Raw genomic sequence first — 23828 nt, forward strand, 5'->3', positions numbered from 1 at the left:
GGCACGCTTTCCCGCAGCTCGTCTCCATGACCGAACTGCAGTCGTGGATCAAAAAGAGGCCGAGGAAGGGCGATTGGCACCGCGAGTGTCGCGTTGCTCTCAAGCAACTCTGCCGTCCTGGGTCGACCTTGAGTGACTTCAACACAACCAAAGCATTCTATAGGGGATTAGTGGAGGGGAGGTACGACGACGAGCTCGGGGCGAACCTGGACGTCGACGAGGAGTACCTGACCCGCCTGTTCAGGACGACTTTCGGGCCAGGGCCCATGGACAACTTCCAGAGATCCCTGGCCTGGCAGTGCTACCGAGAAGCGCTACCCGTTCGGGATAAGCTCTACAGACACGGCTCGAGAAACACGGGGCCGACCTGCCCGGGATGCGGTCAGAGCGACGAAACCGTTCTGCACGCACTCGTGCAGTGTCCAACCATTTCCGACCTGTGGGCTTATGTCGAACAACTGCTGTCACGTGTGGGACGAGTCGGTTTATCAGCTGAGTCTATCGTCAATATTGTCACGCCTCCTTCCTTCAAACGGGAAGGAACAGCTATTTTCATCATCCTTGTGGCTATGGCGAAAGAATGTATCTGGTGGACACGTCTGAAAGGATTGGAGACAAACACTTTCCTCTCTGGTCAATCTCTCATCAACTTCTTCAAGTACCCTTGAAAGGAAAGTGAGAGTAGAGAGGAAGTGTTGTCTAGCGAATGTTTTAAAAAAAGATGGGTGAATGTAGCAAGGATGGCACGCATGAATGACGAAGCCACCTTGAGCATAATCCTATGAACCCAGAAATTGAAAACAGAGGGTTACCCACTTGCAAACAAATGTGGTAACATATAACAATATTGACCAAGGTTACCGTGGTCTTTTTCGTAGGCTTTTCTTCCCACGGATAAACCTTACTTGCTTTCCCCTTTACACCATATATCATAACACTGTGATACACGATCCCTATTGATCGTTCTTTTTTTCCTCTTCCCCTTTTTTTCCCCCTTTTTTCTTCTTTTTTCATTTCTCTTTCCTTTTGTTCCTTTACCTTTCCTTTTTTCTTTTTATTCCTTTTATTTTATTCAATTTTTTGTTTGTTTTTGTTCTTTTCTTCCCTTTACGATCCCTCTTGATCGAAAACCTACGCCACCCCTTTTTTTTCTTTTGCTTTTTGTTCTCTTCATCCCCCAAAAGAAAAGCTCTACCTTGTAACTTGTCCCATCTGTGTGCAGCCCTGTGTGGCCAATAAAGAAACTTATCTATCTATCTATCCATCTATCTATCTATCTATCTATCTATCTATCTATCTATCTATCTATCTATCTCTATCTATCTATCTATCTATCTATCTATCTATCTATCTGTCTGTCTGTCTGTCTGTTCGTCCGTCTGTCTGTCTCTCAATCAATCAATCAATCAATCAATCAATCAATCAATCAATTAATCAGTCAATCAATCTATCTATCTATCTATCTATCTATCTATCTATCTATCTATCTATCTATCTATCTATCTATCTATCTATCTATCTATCTATCTATCTATTTGTCTGTCTGTTCGTCCATCCGTCTGTCCGTCCGTCTGTCTGTCTGTCTGTCTGTCTGTCTGTCTGTCTGTATGTCTGTCTGTCTGTCTGTCTGTCTGTCTGTCTGTCTGTCTATCTATCTATCTATCTATCTATCTATCTATCTATTTACCTACCTACCTACCTACCTACCTACCTACCTATCTACCTACCTCTCTCCCTCTCTCTCTCTCTATATATATAACAAACCCACGCAAATACCTTTTTAAGCACTCTGTGGAAATGGAATCCGGCTAACTAAATTGTCTGTATATGCTGTTATTTTCCTTTTTTTGACAGGTAGAATTTGTAAACCAGAGATAAAATACCAATTATATTCAGTGTATTAATCATAGTGTACATTAGAACAAAATCTTTAAGAACAAAGATGCATTATCAATCACACACACGCGCATGCGCATGTAAATTAAAATGAGAAGGGAATAAAATATTATGCCATGAACTTCATTAGCTTACAGTTGTTTCTCCAATAAGATACATTGCACTTGTAGTTGAATGCTTGTGTATCAGCGCATCGCTTCATCGGAGTTTCCACTTCGTTTTTGAAGCTCCGATCTGTTAACTTACAGTGACATAAACACATCAATACCTGTTGTTAAAGGGTTAGAATCAAACGCAAAAGGCAAACAGACCTCCGCCCACATATATGGCCACATTATCCAATGTGTCCCTTTTCAGCTAGAACTTCTTTGATGGAAAGTTTCCTACTGACTCAATTATAAGAATAACTATCTTATTATTATGTGATTATAACACAGAGAAGAAAGCAATATACTTGCTTACATTACCAAATATTTTCATTCATAACAAACTGACAAACAATTAATTTAAAAAAGGTAAACATCCAAGGCTTAATTTTCAGTGTCAGAGCGATCTTCAGGGACTCATGTTAAACTTATACGTCCCTATATGATTCCCTCGCATCAAGGGATCCATGGGCTTCCTGGTCCCTCTAAACCTCAGCGCTATAGCACTCATAGCACATACTTTAATACAGCTCTGTTCGTTACAACAGAGATGAAGGGAGAGTAAGACTTACGTCAATTTTTATAAGATACTTCGTATCCGTTAACTGGACTTGGTAGTTATTTGATCCTTCCAGCACATCTTTACCTACAAAATACAACATCCAGATAGTACATTAAAACAATGTATGTATGTATATATAAATATATATATAAAATTATAATTTAGGGTCAAATTTTGACTCTAAAACCGCATTAAATGGTCATGCTGAACATTTAATGTGGTTTTAGAGTCAAATATTGACTGCTATTTCCAGCGTGGTGGTATCTCTTAGATACCCTAAATTATAATTTTAATAATAATTATTACCTTTGAAGGTTTTTATTTCCATACTGGCTACTTAATAAAATCTAATTTAAATTAACGATCTTATCCATATTTAATATATATATATACATATATATTATATATATATATAATATATATAATATATATATATATATATAATATATATATATATATATTATATATATATATTATAATATATATATATCTTCTATACATATAAATTTGACATGGGCGATTCTTTCTTGTCTTGGGATCACGGTCAAACGGATGGGTGAGATTGCGCGAAAAATTACACAGCTGTGTAGAATGATTCGGTAGTGATGCTGGGCTTTGTATTTTTTTCATAGCTCTCATAGTTACCGAGATAATCTACTATAATAATACTCTTGCGTTTATGAATGAGAAAGGAAGGGGTGATAGATGAATTAGGAAGGAAGGGGTGATGTCATACTTGGTAGTGGGATGATGAAAAATGTACCCTGAAAAAAATCAAACAGCGTTTCAACTCTGTGTGAATATATGTGTGTGTATGTAAAAGGAGGTATGTGAATGTGCGTGTGTGCGTGCATGCATGTCTGTGTGTGTTTGTGTGTGTTTGTGTGCGTGTGCACGCGCAAGGGAAGTGGGATGGTTCATCATTGTTCGCTTAGTATTTGGGTTTAGTTTTTGATTTGTTTGAATCTTGGTTGTTTTTTGTTGATCAATTATTTTTAGCGTTTTGACAGAAGAACGTCGTTCTAAAATTGTTTGTTAACGTAAGCGTGCCCAAACAAGTAAAATGCTTACACAGAGCAGGTTTTACAGCCACACCATCCAAACCGACCGGGTGAAGCAGGTCTTAGCTGCTAGTATATATATATATATATATATATATATATAATATTATATATATATATATATATGTACACAGTTCTATATTTAAGAGATGAGGAATTATGTACATTATTTAGATTATTTACATTATTTACATTCGACGGATATTTGTCCTCATCTTGTTTGTTGTTAACACAACGTTTCGGCTGATATAATCTCCAGCCTTCTTCAGGTGTCTTGGGGGAAATTTCGAAACTGAGTTCTCATTCCCAAGGTATTTTTCAATGTTTTTGTTGTTGTTGTTGTTGTAAAACACAATAAAAAGGCCTCTTGGAGTCAAGTTGTACAAATACAAAACAAAAGTCAAACAAGAAGAAGAAGAAGAAGAAGAAGAAGAAGAAGAAAAAGAAGAAGAAGAAAAGAAGAAAAGAAGAAGAAGAAGAAGAAGAAGAAGAAGAAGAAGAAGAAGAAGAAGAAGAAGAAGAAAGAAGAAGAAGAAATACACATACCATCGGGACTATAGAAGCTTACGGAAAATTTGTCTCCAGCCGTGTCGATCGTGATTCGAAGGTCCCAGAGGTTCTTATCGACATAAATCTCCAAATAACTTTGATCCGCCGGGTGGAGTGTGGAACGCATGATTTCTACGGGATATTCAACTAAATTTTCCTGTGAAAGATACGAATACAAACACATATTAGACAAGGCATAGGATAAGTAATACACATTCTTCTCCTCCTCCTTATCCTTCCCCTCCTCCTCACTTCCCCTCCTCCTCCCCTTCCCTTCGCCCCCTCCTTTTCACCACCACCACCACCACCACCACCACCATCATCATCATCATCATCGTCGTCATCATCGTCATCATCATCACCACTACCACAATCGCCTTAACTATCACTATCAGCATCAGCATCATCTTCGTGATCAGCTGGCGATGATGATAATGAGATGCTGCTGCTGCTGATGATGATGATCATTATCCTCAACGTAACCATCATCGTTATCAGCAGCAGCAGTAGCTTTATGACCACATCATCATCATCATCATCATCATCATCATCATCAGCAGCATGACAACTGCTTCGGCGGCCATTTTCCGCAGCAGAAAGAAGAATTTCACGGAAAGACGCTGTTCCTTCGTTTCGGCCATCGCAAAAATCGACGAACGAGGGAGAAGCACTGCAAACCAAAGACGCACCACGTGGCAGTACGATCACATTCCACAACGCCAGTCGGCAGACTGATGCCTGAGGATCGCATCAAGTGGCTTCAGACGGTGAAGCCTGAACTACAACGGATTTGTCCCACAGAGAACGTTTCCGGTTACTTTTGGATACTCTCACACACACACACACACACACACGCACGCACACACACACACACACACACACACACACACATACACGCATACGTACATATATTTTGCTGGCACTCCGTCGGTTGTCACGACGAGGGTTGCAGTTGATCCGATCGACAGAACAGCCTGCTCGTGAAATTAACGTGCAAGTGGCTGAGTACTCCGCAAACACGTGCAACCCTAACGTAGTTCTCAGGGAGATTCAGCGTGACACAGAGTATAACAGAGCTGGCCCTTCGAAATATAGGTACTACTAATTTTTGACAGTATAAATTCTTATAGGTACAGTTGTGTTAGTGGGATAAAAACCAAGAGGTTCTGGGTTCAGTCCCATTGCGTGGAAAGTGTCTTCTACTATACATTCAAAATTAATTAAAACCTTGTGAGTAGATTTACTGGACAGAAACTGAAAGAAGACCGTCGTACACACACACACACACACACGAACACACACACACACACACACACACACACACACACACACAGAGATTAAAATACAGTTGAAGATATATAAACCTCTGAGGGATAGAAATATCCAAGATTAGAAATATTTCTCCCAGCGTTCACTATTTCCTCCTCGCTCTGGTCTAACGACCCTCTATGTTTGTTTTCGTTCGTAGGTCACCACTGTCTCCACTGTCAAATTGAATTTGTTAGACAAAAACTACAGATGTTTGGGATGGTCTCGCGTCCTAACCTAAGCGGACAATAATTTTTATTTCTCCCGCGATTAACGTTACGGAAAACCGGAGATAAACCGTTTACGAAAACGAGCATTATTTCACGTCAAAGATGAAGTACTTACTTCGAGTACAGTAAGGGTATTTTCCAACTGCTTCTCATTGGTCACATAAACTTGGCTTCCTGTTTTATCTGCAAGCTGGTCGAATATTTTATACCAACTGTTGATTTTATCGAAATCATAATCTAGAGAGGAAAAAAAATGAGCACATTTATAACACATATATGACTAATAGCGACAAAAGCAATTTTAATACCAAACGGTAATATTTAAAATAGATAAATGCGTCCTTTTAAAGCTTAGCCAGGCTCATAGGCCCGCTTTTCCGGTTTCTATGGCGTATGTGTTCCCCAGCTGGACGGGATGCTAGTCCATCGCAGCGTTACTCATTTTTGCCAGGTTGCCCGGTCCAGGAATCGAAGCCAAAATCTTACGATCATGATGCTGACACCTTAACCACTAAGCCACGCGCCTCCAACTATACTACTACTACTACTACTACTACTACTACTACTACTACTACTAAAATAAAAAAAACGTGCCCTTTTAAAGCCTAGCCAGGCTCATGGACCCGATTTCCCAGTTTCAATGGCGTATGTGTTCCCCAGCCGGACAGGACGCCAGTCCATCGCAGCGTTACTCATTTTTGCCAGCTGTGTGAACTGGAGCAACGTGAAGTGAAGTGTTTTGCTCAAGAACACAACGCGTCGCCCGGTCCAGGAATCGAAACCACAATCAAACGATCATGGTGCTGACACCCTAACCACTAACCACTAAGCCACGTGTACCTCCACAAAAGGTAATATTTATCATCTACTTAAAGTGGATATTGTGTTAGAACATAGAATGCTGCGTTATTTACCTCTTCTAGGGACTTGTGGTGTTTATATCGCTGACAGGTGATAACCGTCCGCGACAGTAGTCAGACACCACACACACACATAACGGCAAAACATCCACAGAGAGGTGTACGTATGCATACGCATAAAGTTTATACTGTTTAATGGTGATACATTCTTTTTTCTCTCGCTCTCTGTCTCATTCCATATATATATGTATATATATATATATATATATATATATATATATGTATATGGGAGAGTTCACGCAAAAAACAAAAGACGAAGGCAGGTGGTGTATAAAACAAACATATGTATTAGTATAATGCTCAGGAAATTGAAAAAGTCTTTTATGTTTCGAGCCTAAACTCTTCTACAGAAAGGGACACACAAAAAAACAAAACAAAACAAGGAGAGAAACAAAATGTGTGTAGTGGCTACAGATCTATCATGGCGATTGCCGGACAGAAGGGTCACACAGGAGAGCGAAGAAAGAAGTAGAGGGAACATATATATATATATATATATATATATTATATATATATATATATATATATATATATATATATATATATATATATATATACATATATATATAATCTTTTATTAGTTGAAATCGCTACAGAAGTGGGACAACGGTCTAGGGGTTCGTACCGATGAACTTGTCAAATATGATATAAATTAGTGCCTTCGCACAAAACCCTTGGCCCTTGGGATATTCTTATAACAATCTCAGTTAATATTTTATGTCCTGACTTGTCTGAAGAAGCGGTTGTACATTAAGAGAAACTCCAGGTCACTGAGGCATCCTAAATTATATATGATGCTAGTCTCTCGTGTGGGGGCGCAATGGCCCAGTGGTTAGGGCAGCGGACTCACAGTCATAGAATCGCGGTTTCGATTCCCAGACCGGGCGTTGTGAGTGTTTATTGAGCGAAAACACCTAAAGCTCCACGAGGCTCCGGCAGGGGATGGTGGTGATCCCTGCTGTACTCTTTCACCACAACTTTCTCTCACTCTTACTTCCTGTTTCTGTTGTACCTGTATTTCAAGGGGCCGGCCTTGTCACTCTCTGTGTCACGCTGAATATCCCTGAGATCTACGTTAAGGGTGCACGTGTCTGTGGAGTGCTCAGCCACTTACACGTTAATTTCACGAGCAGGCTGTTCCGTTGATTCGGATCAACCGGAACCCTCATCGTCGTAACCGACGGAGTGCTTCCAAGCTAGTCTCTCGTAGTGTGAGAAAGACGGTTCTGCAATTTCTTGCTGAGCCTGAACAAAGGATTTGTTTTTTTTTATAGTGATCAATGTTTGTGCTGTACATCAGCGCCCTCTATCCATGAACTCGACGTTGCTTGAACAGGTGCACAAAATATCAGATGTCGAAGTGATCGCAGAACAGCGTGAGATCAAATGTTTTGCTCAAGAACAGAACGTACAACCCGGTCCAGAAACTGAAACCTCGATCTCGCGATTATGAGTGCAACACCCTCATCACTAGGTCGTGTACCCTGAATAAATCGTATATATGTATGATGTAACACTTGTGTTCATCCATAAAAAAAACACGTCTGAAACAGCTGTAGTGAACCTCAATCCATCTGTTATATATATATATATATATATATATATATATATATTGATGTATACACACACATACACAATATACGCACACACATAAACATATTTGTTGACCCTGGGGCTATCATGAATTATAAGGTTTTATATAAAAAGTTTGAACATGTTTTATCAAAATAGTATGTGTTTGTTTGCTTGCTTGCTTACGCGTGTATGTGTGTGTATTATGGAATATACAATCCTTACGTATAAAGAATATAAGAATAGAGTAATAAAGGTAGGTAGTTCATATTTCATGTCAAGTTTTGCTCGAGTTTAATAGATCTATTTAAAAAATTATCTACGACGAATATAGGAACACGAGCCTTCTTTGTGACCAGAAATAATGGTGGCAGGTTTTGTCAAGTGTAAATTGTTTTCCGCCGAGAACACTTATATCAGAGATAATAATCAGAAAAACGGAAGGGTCTAATTATGATAGTATAGCATTCAATTACGACTGAATAATTATCCACACTTAAGTTTGGATGATGTGTGGGACAAAGGTATCTCGCGTCAAATAAGTCAATGAGCAATTGATAGAATCGTTATTTTATCATTTCTACCAAAGCACTCTATCCAGTCAGCGACTTAACAACATTTATAGTCACCTAAACACACATACACAAACACTTATGTACACTCAAAGACGCACACACGTATGCACTGGCACACCCGAATATATAATGTCAACATCTACTTTCAGTGAGGGGCTGATTGCAACGATTGCAGCAGTTGGTTAATTATTGATAAAGATCTAAGCATTTAATATAATGTCCTGTTTCACTCACTTAACTGTTGCGCTCAACATGACACCAACACTGCAAAATTATCCAATTATCTCCTTGTTCGTATTTCCATACATGCCAATGACTCATAGAGGTGCTACGACTTGCAACTGGTGGCTGTTGCTAAATCAAGCAGTCAGTATCAACTGCAGCTTCACTTAAAACTATTTACGTGCACACTGCCTTTTAAGAATTCCGAATACAATCACGATTAAATAGTCGTGGATGCTGTACGTGGGAAGAGGAGCCGCATGGGTGTTGTGGAAGGATTCCGACCACTCCCAAGTGATTAGAAGGTGGACTGACTCATTGTTATAAAACAAAGAACTGTGTGCGATTGGTAGCTAGTGTTGGTAAGCAGTTCAGTGTAAGTCTTGGACATAGAGCGTTGAGTCTCGTGTGATAGTAATAGTAATGCGTCATGTTTTTACTTTCTTCCCACTGCTTCGTTATATTATATATTCAATACTAGAATATAAAAATAGGTCAGGATGTTACTGAAATAAATTACCTGGGGTCTAGTTTAGGGTTTATATTGATTAAAGGTTTAGAAAGAGTGGCTGTGTGGTAAGTAGCTTGCTTACCAACCACATGGTTCCGGGTTCAGTCCCACTGCGTAGCACCTTGGGCAAGTGTCTTCTACTATAGCCTCGGGCCGACCAAAGCCTTGTGAGTGGATTTGGTAGACAGGAACTGAAAGAAGCCCGTCGTATATATGTATATGTATATATATATATATATGTGTGTGTGTTTGTCCCCCCCCCCCACCATCGCTTCACAATCGGTGTTGGTGTGTTTACGTCCCCGTAAATTAGCGGTTCGGCAAAAGTGACCGATAGAATAAGTACTAGGCTTACAGAGAATAAGACCTGGGGTCGATTTACTCGACTAAAGGCGGTGCTCCAGCATGGCCGCAGTCAAATGACTGAGACAAGTAAAAGAGTAAAAGAGCAATCATATCAACGAAATTCTCAAGTTATGAGATAATATATGATTAGTTCAAGACACATATACATACTACGGGCTTCTTTCAGTTTCCGTCTACCAAGTCCACTCACAAGGCTTTGGTCGGCCCGGGGCTATAGTAGAAGACACTTGCCCAAGGTGCCACGCAGTAGGACTGAACCCGGAACCATGTGGTTGGTAAGCAAGCTACTTACCACACAGCCACTCCTGCGCCTATATATATATATATATATATATATATATATATATATATATATGCACATATATACATGTGCATAAGTGATGTGAGCGTGCGTGTTGTGTGCGCGCGTGCATGCACATGCATATTTTTTGGTGAAGTGTGTGTGCATTTACTTGTTCTTGTGTATTGCTATGTGACAACTGAAACCGTATGATCAAATGTCGTTTGATAATCCTGATAAACACATCAAACCGAGCTTTTACTAAGAATCTATCGCGCCCCCAATTGAAGCAATAATTTTAAAAAATGGGTGCTACCCTCTCTGAGCACACCAGGACTGATTAAAGGGTCATATAATTGTTATCCTAGACGGGTGTTGTGCTTACTGTTAGGTTTTACAATTTCTGTGATATAATATTATTTTCTTTGCAATTTTCTGTTTTATCCGCCTGAGTAATACTACCTGCAGAATAAACATATTTTCCTGTTTGAGCTGATAAAAGATAGGTGGAGTGGGTTGGCTCAAAAGATAAGGAGTAAAATTCAAAGTGGATGAGAATAACTGATTTAAATAATACCCTGTTTCGCTTTTTGAACAATACATTTCTTTCGTATATTTCTCTCATAACTGGACGAAATAATAAACAAGCAAAAACAATAACAAAAAAACAGAGCAAAAAAAAAAGACATTCTGGAAGAAAGAAAAAATATTTGAGAGACAGAAGAGATATCTGTTATATAAAATCCGTTCTGTCTGTCTGTGTGTGTCTTGTAGGATCTCGAGCATCCTCCATCCGATTGCGCTCAAATTTGATATGTAGATACCGACGGTATCAGGGCGTGTATAAGTCTTGAAAAAATTACAAAAATCGATTCCAGGTGAGAATGCGATTGATAAAGCCGTGGGAACGTGCATTTGTACGTGCAAGTACATCAGCTGTTGCAATCGATACTACGCTAAGGGTACACATGTCTGTGGAGTGCTCAGCCACTTGCACGTTAATTTCACGAGCAGGCTGTTCCGTTGATCCCAACCCTCGTCGTCGCAACCGACGGAGTGCCAACAACAAGATGAAATAAACAAAGGATATCATAGTAACGGTACAAGAAACAGAGAGAGGAAATAGTGTGTCAGTGTGGTTAGAGGTTGCAGAGTTTAGATGATTGACAATCAACTGAATGGCATTATATGGGATTCGAACTCGGATGATAATGTGTGCGTGTGTGTGTGTGTGTGTGTGTGTGTGTGTGTGTGTGTGTGTGTAATTGCAACGACAGCATTGTGCACAAGACATGAGCAGAACTACCAGCATGGTTGTTAATTGATCTGAATAGAAACTAAATGAAATGGGAAATCTAATGATTATGATAATAATAATAATAATAATTACTAATACAAACCAATTGTATCTGAAGCCTCTCGCCTTCTTCTGTCTTTTCCACAACCACGAGAAAGAATTGGCGTGATTCTAATGCGTTTCTTTATGGCTTTCGTTAGTACACTTTCGAACTTGGCTGGTTCCTTGGGTGGAGCGTCGGTAAAGAGATACACCTGCGATTCCGGAGTCGCCCGTTCGATTGCTAAAAGACATTAACAAATAATAATAATAATAATAATAATAATAATAATAATAATAATAATAATAATAATAATAATAATAATAAAAATAAAATAATAATAATAATGATGATGATGATGATGATGATGATGATGATGATGATGATGATGATGATGATAATAATAATAACAACCCCAAAATGGGGCAGAAATTCAAAAGATAGTGCTCATGGGAGCTGTCCATATCCTACGTAAAATGCTGTGTATGTAATCTCAAATTTTAAAATAAACTCATAATTTCCTTATGTTTTCTTAAACATTCTCTAGAATAATACTATGTACAAAACTAAATATATGACACCCGAGGCATAACACGGACTCGACTCTACACTTATCTTCCCATTTTGGGCTAGTTACTGAATAGTTATGCGATGATTCTTCAAAATGGCGACTTTCACTTTATGGATGGTGTGGTCATCAATGGCGGAATGTGGACGTCCAGGAATAGAAGTAGTTTCCACCGATGTCCGACCACATTTGAACTGACGATGCTTGTGCTTGACTACGTCGTACGATGGTGCATTATCTATATATATAAAAGTGAAGTTGTGTGAGTGTCTGTCTCCTACGATTTAGATTCCTAACTACTCCCACATTTTGCAGTGCAGTTTAACCAAATTCGGGTATCTTATAGTCATGATTCATATCGAGCCCGTCTGGGTATTAGCGCGCGTCTACGATGAGTCTACGATTTAAAAAAAAATTTACCATAATTTTTTTCCATTTTAATGCATTTTTTCGCTATTATATAAGGGAAGTAACTCTCTATAAATGTCTACGATGAGTCAACGATTTAAAAAAAACATTACCATCATTTTTTTTCCATTTTTAATGCATTTTTTTGCTACTTTTTGGCTATAACTCTCTAAAAAATGCTTATATAGTTATTTCCCTTACAAACCCGAGCAACGCCGGGCGATACTGCTAGTCACAATATAAACTTCTCTCATATCATCGAAAGTCTCTTTTGGTGCACGACTTTTCATGTATAAGAACCTGATCACTGATCTGCATTCAATCGCTTCCATCATAACACCTTAGTTTACTTCAGCAGCTGTAAAAGACAAATGAATACTAGCGGAAAGCTGCAATTTACAATGTGACAAGTAGAGACATGTATGATTATACTTGTACAAGTTCCGTTTCCCGCAATAACTGAAAGTGGGTCAGGGGAAACCTTTAATGAATGCCCCTCGTATCTAACTATATAACACATACGTTCGTACGTACGTGCCTACCTACTTACATACGTATATACTTACATATACTCTTTTACTCTTTACCCTTTTACTTGCTTCAGTCATGTGACTGTGGCCATTCTAGAGCACCGCCTTGTTTCCGAAAGTCACGGGAGCTGTGCTGTTTTCTGACATTGTCCACGGGTGAACAACCTTAAATCTCCCTCTCTCTCTCTCTCTCTCACACACACACACATACACACACGCACATCCCAGGCGCCACGCACTGCGCACGCACACACACCACATACGTACTTTCAAACACATAAATATATGCTTTTCAAGGCGTTGCTCAACATGGCCGCAGTCCAATGATTGAAGCACACAAAGATACCGCATTCAATGCACCAATCTGTGACGCATACATACGTACGCTTACCCCATAAACTCACATCGTATTTATCAACACACATGCATGTACACGAACACTTGTCCTTGGGAGTGGTCAAAATCCAGTTAAGTACAAAGGAAACAAAACCAAATTATATATACTACGGCCGCCGCCAATTAACAACATTACTGAAGCCTTAGTTTCAATATTCAGGTGACACCATTGACCCTGTCGACAATGAGGGCACCGATTCTTTATCTCTTAATCTCCACTTTGCATTCACAATATAAATTGCAGACCATCCTTCTTTTCACTTAATTTAATTCTTGGCAAATATACACCTCAATTAAAAATTGCATCGTGTCATACAAATACTGTTCGTTTTCTTCTTTTTGTTTTTGTTCTTCTTCCTGCGGTGTGGCTCTTATTGTTGTTGACGATGTGATTGACCGAATAAAGTCAAACGATGCAGTTCAAACTGACATCATTCTATCAATTTTCTGGGGGCGTTCCATTCGTCTTGTATATTTTATTTTGGGGAGGCGCAATGGCCCAGTGGTTATGGCAGCGGACTCGCGGTCATAGGATCGCGGTTTCGATTCCCAGACCGGGTGTTGTGAGTGTTTATTGAGCGAAAACACCTAAAAGCTCCACGATGCTCCGGTAGGGGATGGTGGTGATCCCTGCTGTACTCTTTCACCACAACTTTCTCTCACTCTTACTTCCTGTTTCTGTTGTACATGTATTTCAAAGGGCCGGCCTTGTCACTCTCTGTGTCACGCTGAATCTCCCCGAGAACTACGTTAAGGGTACCCGTGTCTGTGGAGTGCTCAGCCACTTACACGTTAATTTCACGAGCAGGCTGTTCCGTTGATTCGGATCAACCGGAACCCTCGTCGTCGTAACCGACGGAGTGCTTCCATCCATATTTTATTTTAGTAGTTTATGTTTCTTTATTACCTACAAGGGTCTAAACATAGAGGGGACAAACAAGGACAGACACACGGATTAAGTCGATTACATCGAACCCAGTGCGTAACTGGTACTTAATTTATCGACCCTGAAAGGATGAAAGGCAAAGTCGACCTCGGCGGAATTTGTGTTTAGTGTTAGTATAATTGTAGTTGTAGCATTTGGTGTTCTTGTAGTTAGCGACAAAGTGACTTGTGTTACTATATTTGATGTTACTCTGATGTTATTGTTGTTACGGTTGCTGTTGCTGTTGAGCGGTCCGAAACGTGGTCCTTTGCTATTCGTAAGACCCGCAGAAGAGAAAGCAGGTCAACCCCCGACACCGAGAGCATCGACGGATGGATGAATGCGCATCCAGGCTCAGCGGTTGCGTAGGAAGTCGGGGACAAGAAACATGAAGAAAGAGTGAGAGAAAGTTTGGGCGAAAGTGTACAACAGGGGTCGCCACCACGCCCTGCCGGAGCCTCATGGAGCTTTAGGTGTTTTCGCTCAATAAACACACACAAGACCGGTCTGGGAATCGAAATCGCGATCCTCCGACCGCGAGTCCACTGCCCTAACCACTGGGCCATTGCACCTCCTGTTGTTGATGTTACAGTAGCTGGGGACACCGTAGTTGGTCAGTTTGAAATTTGTGTCATTGTATTTTGTATTGCTGTAGTTACTACTGTTAGAAATATATATTTCTTTATTGCCCACAAGGGGCTAAACATAGAGGGGACAAACAAAGACAGGCAAAGGGATTAAGTCGATTACATCGACCCCAGTGCGTAACCGGTACTTAATTTATCGACCCTGAAAGGATGAAAGGCAAAGTCGACCTCGGCAGAATTTGAACTCAGAACGTAACGACAGACGAAATACCGCAAAGCATTTCGCCCGGCGCGCTAACGTTTCTGCCAGCTCGCCGCCTCACTGTTAGAAATATAAATACACAACTGACCTTTCTCCAATCCGCTAAGAGCATACTCCTCGCAGTCTCCTCCGTTGGCCGCCTGTATGTTACGCAGCCAGTCTATCATCTCGTCAGCGTCGTTCGTTTGCCTGACTTGTGTCATACGTTCTGTGAAAGAGAGGAAAGAATAATTGTAACACCAGTTTAAACGAAACAAACGTGTAACGTGCTGTGAAACATAACAAAATGGTAATGGTACTGTTAGTATAACATTTGACAGAAGAATCGTCATATTTTAAGGGTACCTGTTTAATACATATGTTGTTTGGTGATGTAAAAATATACAAAAACCAATTTTGGAAGAACCATCTGTGTGAATGTATGTATATATGAGTTTGTGTACACACACACACACACGCACGCACGTGCACACACATACACACATGCTTTCGGTGTGGATAAGAAAGCCTTCGTTTTTCTGTTGAGGGCTTTTACGCCCCTCTATTAGACTATTTTCCTTAGTCATTGCACGGTGATCACGAAAGCTTTATATATATATATATATATATATATATATATATATATATATATATTTCTTTACTACCCACAAGGGGCTAAACACAGAGAGGACAAACATGGGCAGACAAATGGATTAAGTCGATTATATCGCCCTCAGTGCGTAACTGGTACTTAATTTATCGACCCCGAAAGGATGAAAGGCAAAGTCGACCTCGGCGGAATTTGAACTCAGAACGTAACGGCAGACGAAATACCGCTAAGAATTTCGTCCGACGTGCTAACGTTTCTGCCAGCTCGCCGCCTTCTTATATATATATATATGGTGTTTTTCATTTTCATTGGCATGAAGTGTAGGTGCGTAAACAGACATTAGTGCCATAAGGGTGGTAGCAGAGATCGGTATTCTGAGAGTCAAAAGCCGTTCGTTGATGGCAGAAAGTTTCAGATGGTGTTCCTTCACAAGCTTTTCCGTGAATTTTTCACTCTCCTTCTTTCCCTTTCCAGAAGAAGGTATAACCTGAACCTGTCTCTTCAGTCTTTCCTCCCCCAGGTAGACGTATTTCACTGAGGGAAGCGATGTCGATGTTAAATCTCGCTAGTTGTTCCAATGGTTAATTTAATTAATTCAAGTTCTGTTGTTCGACCGCTTGAATGGGTGTTCTGCTGGATTCTGTGGTGACATCCGATTCTTTATCCCACGTACGTGTTTCCCCATATTTTTCCTAGCCCATTCTTACTAATTTTGACAGCAATTTTGAAGGGAGGAATCAGTTGATTACATCAACGCCAGTCCTTGATTGATACTTATTTTGTCGACCTCGAGGAATGAAAGGCGAAATTTAACCCCGGTGGAATTTAAAGTCAAAAAGTAACGAATCGGAAGATATGCCGCAGGGAATTTTATCCAACGCGCTAACGGTTCTTATTTCTTTATTGCCCACAAGTAGCTAAACATAGAGGGGACAAACAAGGACAGACAAAGGGATTAAGTTGATTACATCGACCCCAGTGCATAACTGGTATTTAATTTATCGGCCCCGAAATGAGGAAAGGTAAAGTCGACCTCGGCGGAATTTGAACTCAGAACGTAACGACAGACGAAATACCTATTTCTTTATTACCCACAAGGGGCTAAACACAGAGGGGACAAACAAGGACAGACAAACGGATTAAGTCGATTATATCGACTCCAGTGCGTAACTGGTACTTATTTAATCGACCCCGAAAGGATGAAAGGCAAAGTCAACCTCGGCGGAATTTGAACTCAGAACGTAACGGCAGACGAAATACCGCTAAGCATTTCGCCCAGCGCGCTAACGTTTCTGCCAGCTCTCCACCTTAGCGCTAACGATTCTGCCAGCTTGTTGCCTTCAGCTGTAGACTCCTGGTTTAATCTAGTTTCAGTTTTTATTAAGACAGATCGTAAAAATTGACTCACCTGGATCACTGAAAGTCGACAGAATAAATGACGTCGGTGCGTTCCTCTTGCCTTTTGTTTTTTCGACAATCTCCACAGTCTTGTCTTTTACAGCCACAATTTCTTCTTTCATCGAACCGGTGCTGTCGATGACAAAAACTAGGGAACTGCGGGTGAGTCGAATGTTAAACAGCCCCTGGATCTGTTTGTGGGTCATGTTCTTAAATATTCCATGTTCTGGAAACATCGGAAAAAAGACAAAAACAAAACAGAAAGCATGAGTATTATCATCATCATCACCATGATCATCAGGATCATTATAATCGTGATCAAGATTAATCATTTCGTCGCCGTCGGCACTACCCTCATCATGACCATCCTCATCATGATCAGCATCATCAGCATCACGACGACGACGACGACCACCACCACCACCATCATCATCATCATCAACATCATCATCATCATCATCATCACCATCACCACCACCATCACCATCATTATCATCATCATCATCATGAGAATCAGCATCAGCATCAGCATCACCATCATCATCATCACCACCACCAGCCACCACCACCACCACCATCATCAGCAGCAGCAGCATCACCACCACCACCACCACCTGAACGTACGCAAAGAGCCGGAACAAATGCCAGTAGGCATGTTCTCCGGCGGTCCTATGATTCAGCCGGTTCACCCGCTTAATAGATGGAATGCGCACCAGGTAAGTATAAAGGTAGATTAAACAGAATGCAACACCTGTCTTTACTATGAATTCATAGCCTTGTACCAAAGTTAGAAATCAACATGTCATTATCTGGATTACACACACACATGCACACACACACACTCACACACACACACTCACACCCTACACACTCTCACTCACACTCATACACACACAAACTCACATCTGCACATTCACCCCCCCCACACACTCACTCACACACACAAACACACATCCACACACTCACACATACACACAAAACTCACACACACACAAACACACATCCACACACTCACACATACACTCACACCTCCCACACACTCACTCACACTCACACATACACACAAAACTCACACACACACACGCACACACACAAACACACATCCACACACTCACACATACACTCACACCTCCCACACACTCACTCACACTCACACACACAAACTTTCACACACACACAAACTCACATCTACACACTCACACACACAATCACCCCCCCACACACTCACTCACACACACACACACACACACATACACACACACAGAGTCTAATACTATTGTCTATAGACACCCTTCTCTATCTTTTGTTTATTACCACTTTCGAAGTTTCCAAATTATTTAACTAAATATTTTGTTGTATTTCAGAAGGGTCTTTATGCCGTTGATAATAAACACATGCACTGGTTATATTTCACTTCTTTTTTTAATGCCTCTAGCAGCAAACTTGGGAATGAAGCAGGCATGTCATTGATAATTCACGAATAGTGCCGAAATGACTTTAATAATCCTAGCTGTTTAACTGATCAAACGACTGAGAAGTTAATTGGCTAAATGGCTAACCAATAGATTAAGACAAATAATAAAGCGAAACAGAACCAGAGCGTGTGTTTATTATTGACCGTCCCGAGAAACAACAAAATTAACACATGAGTTCACGTGGGTTCACATCAAAAATTTTGTAAAACAAATATAAGAATGAAATCTCTCTCTATATATAAAAAGGTGAAGTTGTCTGTGTATGGCAGGTTTGGTAGCCTTCAACTAACACTATCTCCTCCGAGACCCTGCGGCACAAGTTGACCAAAATTGAGAGTATGATAGAAGAAGGCTTACTCTTATTTCCGTAGAAGAAAAAATTCGAATTGGACCATGTTAACACCAAAAATTATTTATATGAAAAAGGTGCTTTTTTCCTATGAAAATCCCTATTCTTTTACGATTTTTTGACTGCTGTGTCGCCATTTTTCGGTGTATTTCAACCAGAAAAATGTTCACTTAAAGAGAATAACAAGCTATATAATGTAAAATATTTACTTTTCAAAAATTCCAATTCTAAAGGGTCGAAACAAACCCGACAACGCCGGTCAATACTGCTAGTATAATGATACGTAAAAGTATATAAAATATGTTTGGCTCAAATCCATTTGGTTTAACAAAACAGACGTGGTACTAACTTTCGTGAGTAAAAAACTTCTCTGTTGCTTTAATTGCTGCCCATGCTGCAGTGCGGTGAAGATAGTGATGTGGTGACAATACTGGATTGCTGGAATCTTTGTTTATTCCACCAGATGGCGTTTCTTTCCGGCTGTTATCGAATTTTCCACCATGACTGCATTTACCTTCATTTGGATTTTTTTGCACTGTGGAAAGAGAAGGAAAAAAAATTATACAGTATGTATGTATGTATGTATGTATGTATGTATGTATGTATGTATGTATGCATGCATTTATGTATATATATATATGTATGTATGTATGTATGCATGCATGTATGTATGTATGCATGCATATATGCATATATATATATATGTATTTATGTATGTATGTATGTAAGCATGCATGCATGCATGTATGTATGTATGTATGTATGTATGTATGTATGTATGCATGCATGTATATATGTATGTGTGTATATATGTATGTATGTATGTATGTATGTATGCATGCATGCATGTATATGTGTATATATGTGTGTATGTATGTATGTATGTATGTATATATGTATATATGTATGTATGTATGTATGTATGTATGCATGCATGCATGTATATGTATGTATATATGTATGCATATATGTATGCATGTCTGTATGTATGTATGTATGCATTTATGTATGTATGTATATATGTATGTATGTATGCATGCATGCGTGTATGCATGTATGTATGTATGTATGTATGTATGCATGCATGTATGTATGTATGTATGTATGTATGCATGCATGCATGTATGTATGTATGTATGTTTGTATGTATGTATGTATGTATGTATGAATGTATGTATGTATGTATGTATGTATGCATGCATGTATGTATGTATATATGTATGCATATATGTATGCATGTCTGTATGCATGTCTGTATGTATGCATGTATGTATGTATATATGTATGCATGCATGCATGCATGTATGTATGTATGTATGTATGTATGTATGTATGTATGTATGTATGTATGATGTATGTATGTATGTATATGTCTAGCTAAAATGATTTTGCTTAGGTATGGCGATACTAAAAACCAGTTGTAAGAACTTAATATACTTATGCATTAGAGCAGTGGTTCCCAAAATGGGCGATATTTCTCCCTTGGGGGTGTGTGCAAATTTCAAAGAATTTGAAGAAAAGTGGGGCGATAATGGGGTGGCGATTCATGTAAAACATCAAAATAATGGGTCCATTAGATTATTTGTGAAATACAGATGCTTTGAATTTGCTTCAGAAAGGGGTCTATGTTTGTGACCGTTAAGAATTCGGCTTGGGTGTCAAAGTGGCAGCAGCCCAAAAAAGTTTGGGAACCACTGCATTAGAGTATTGTGTCAGGAGACTACAGTTTATTTCTTTACTGCTCACAAGGGGCTAAACACAGAGGGGACAAACAAGGATAGACACACGGATTAAGTCGATTATATCGACCCCAGTGCGTAACTGGTACTTAATTTATCGACCCCGAAAGGATGAAAGGCAAAGTCGACCTCAGTGGAGGCACATGGCCTAGTGGTTAGAGTAGCGGACTCACGGTCGAGGGATCGCGGGTTCGAACCTCTGACCGGGCGATGTGTGTGTTTATGAACGAAACGCCTAAGCTTCACGCGGCTCCGGCAGAAGGTAATGGTGAACTTCTGCTGACTCTTTCGCCACAACTTTCTCTCACTCTTTCCTCCTGCATCTTGCAGCTCATCTGCGAGAGATTGGTGTCCCGTCGAGGTGGGGAACCTATACGCCAAAGAAACCGGGAAACCGGCCCTTATGAGCCAGGCATGGCTCGAGAAGGAACAAACAAAGTCGACCTCGGCGGAATTTGAACTCAGAACGTAACGGCAGACGAAATACGGCTACGCATTTCGCCCGGCGTACTAACGTTTCTGCCAGCTCGCCGCCTTTAAGACTACAGAGCTTAATATCTTAGTGGAAACACTCCGTCGGTTACGACGATGAGTGTTCCGGTTGATCCGATTCAACGGAACAGCCTGCTCGTGAAATTAACGTGTAAGTGGCTGAGCACTCCACAGACACGTGCACCCTTAACGTAGTTCTCGGGGATATTCAGCGTGACACAGAGAGTGACAAGGCCGGCCCCTTGAAATACAGGTACAACAGAAACAGGAAGTAAGAGTGAGAGAAAGTTGTGGTGAAAGAGTACAGCAGGGATCACCACCATCCCCTGCCGGAGCCTCGTGGAGCTTTTAGGTGTTTTCGCTCAATAAACACTCAGAACGCCCGGTCTGGGAATCGAAACCGCGATCCTACGACCGCGAGTCCGCTGCCCTAACCACTGGGCCATTGCGCCTCCACTAGAGCTTAATATCAATTAATGAATGACAAAAATACATGAGTTACGTAATAACTTTAATTAGCTTATAGCTTTCAGAGCTGATTGCTTGTGCAACATCCTATAGCTCCTCAGAACCATTAAAAGGAAGTGTATGGTTATTACGGAAAGCAGGATGTCCATGTTAGGGTTGATAAATCCATAAAGTTATAAACAAAAGCAACAAACATTTATTGATAGAAGAATTCAATACTTTTAGTAGTATTTAGATTTCTATATTTTGAGTTAAGCGGAACTTTAAACGTTCACTTTTGGCAAGCGGCACGAGGAAAAAATCGAAGTCCCAGACAATCCAAAGCAATCATTGATATTTAGATTGATGATACGGATGATATCCAGCTTGCACATCTATAAACCAGTTTTGTAGAACAGAAAAAAAAAATGAAAAATGAAAAATAAAAGCGGGAAGAGGTTTCCAGACGGTTGCAATTTTGTGGGGAGAAGAGTGATGAAATAAACAAATAAATCTATACATATAAAGCTGAAGTTGTCTGTGTATGGCAGGTTTGGTAGCCTTCAACTAACACTATCTCCTCCGAGACCCTGCGGCACAAGTTGACCAAAATTGAGAGTATGATAGAAGAAGGCTTGCTCTTTATTCCGTAGAAGAGAAAATTCAAATCGACCATGTTAACACCAAAAATTATTTACATCAAAAGGTGCTTTTTTTCTATGAAAATCCCTATTTTTTACGATTTTTTGACTGCTGTGTCGCCATTTTACCGTGTATTTCAACCAGAAAAATGTTCACTTAAAGAGAATAACAAGCTACATAATGCAAACTTTTTACTTTTCAAAAAAGATTGAAACTATGTCAAAACTTTGTTAGCGCGACATCAAAGTCTGCCGTTTTAAGCGCAACTAAAAAGCAAACTCGAGCAACGCCGGGCTATACTGCTAGTATATAAATAAAATCAAGGTCTTCATCGCGAGAAATGGAAGGAGGATGGTGAAAGGAAGAGAGCATGATGAAACTCGTGAGACTGAACGGGAAAAGTATGCAGTTAATTTGTCAAGACGAGCAGAAGCTGTTGTAGTAACGGTGCAGTAGAGGAGATAGAGGAACAGAACAACATATTACTGAATGAAAAAACTGGAGCGTGTTAATGAATGAAACAATTTAGTCTTTGAGAACAGTAAAAAGCAAAACGAAAAAGGTAAAATTACCGTTAACTTTTTTGCCATTCCAGTAAACAGGACGGTTCCACCGTGGTTTCATAGTGTCTTGGCCACTTCGGTAACCACTTGTGAGGATGTTTCTTACGATGATGTTATTTCGGCATGTTCCAGTAACTCTGTGTTGGTAAATGGAAATTAATTAGGTCTAAGAGAGTACGTAACGCTTGTCGTTATGTATATTTTTATTATTCTTTATGTATCTTTTACTTGTTTCAGTTATTAGATTGCGACCAGGCTGGGGCACTGTCTTGAAGAATTTTTAGTCGAATGAGTCGACTGCAGTACTTATATTTTCTTAAAGCCTAGTGCTTATTCCATCAGTATCTTTTGCCGAACCGCTAAGTTACGGGGACGTAAACACACCAACATCGGTTGTGAAGCGGTGGCGGAGAACACACACACATACCCCCCCCACACGCACGCAAACAACGGGCTTCTTTCAGTTCCCGTAAACAAGATCCATTCACAAGGTTTTGGTCTGCCCGAGATTTTAGAAGAAGACACTTGTTCACCGTGTCATGCTGTGGGACTGAACCCGGAACCATGTGGTTGAGAAACAAACTTCGTACAACACAGTTACGCTTGCCCCTTATGTATATTTTTATACATACATGAAACATATACGCAAGCGTGTGTATATATATATATATATGTAGGAGGGGAAAAATTATAATAAGGCAGAATGTGAAATTGAAATTAAATTTTAATAAAAATAGGTGTATGAAAAATTAAAAAGAAAAAATAATAAATCTCGTATGCAAGCCGGTGCATACGAGATTTATTATTTATTAGTTTTTATTTTTTTATTTTTCATACACGCATTTTTATTAAAATTTACTTTCAATTTAGCATTCTGCCTTATAATTTTTCCTCTCCTATCATTTTTCCACGTGCGGTTAACA

At 39.9% G+C, this 23828-nt stretch overlaps 1 protein-coding gene across 2 annotated transcripts in view; it reads right to left on the reverse strand.

Moving 5' to 3' along the window:
- LOC115216967 (von Willebrand factor A domain-containing protein 7) overlaps nt 1-23828 on the reverse strand; it is a 53887-nt gene that overhangs the window by 22254 nt on the left and 7805 nt on the right. For both annotated transcript variants that reach the window (XM_029786441.2, XM_029786440.2), the window contains exons 3-10: nt 22915-23042; nt 19372-19557; nt 17209-17424; nt 15300-15419; nt 11599-11778; nt 5868-5989; nt 4212-4371; nt 2615-2688 (exon numbers count right to left, since the gene is read on the reverse strand). In XM_029786441.2, the coding sequence (XP_029642301.1) occupies nt 2615-2688; nt 4212-4371; nt 5868-5989; nt 11599-11778; nt 15300-15419; nt 17209-17424; nt 19372-19557; nt 22915-23042 (1186 nt within the window). The remainder of the gene's footprint in view (nt 1-2614; nt 2689-4211; nt 4372-5867; nt 5990-11598; nt 11779-15299; nt 15420-17208; nt 17425-19371; nt 19558-22914; nt 23043-23828) is intronic.

The sequence above is a fragment of the Octopus sinensis genome, linkage group LG11 (assembly GCF_006345805.1).
Source record: "Octopus sinensis linkage group LG11, ASM634580v1, whole genome shotgun sequence".
Lineage (NCBI taxonomy): Eukaryota > Metazoa > Mollusca > Cephalopoda > Octopoda > Octopodidae > Octopus > Octopus sinensis.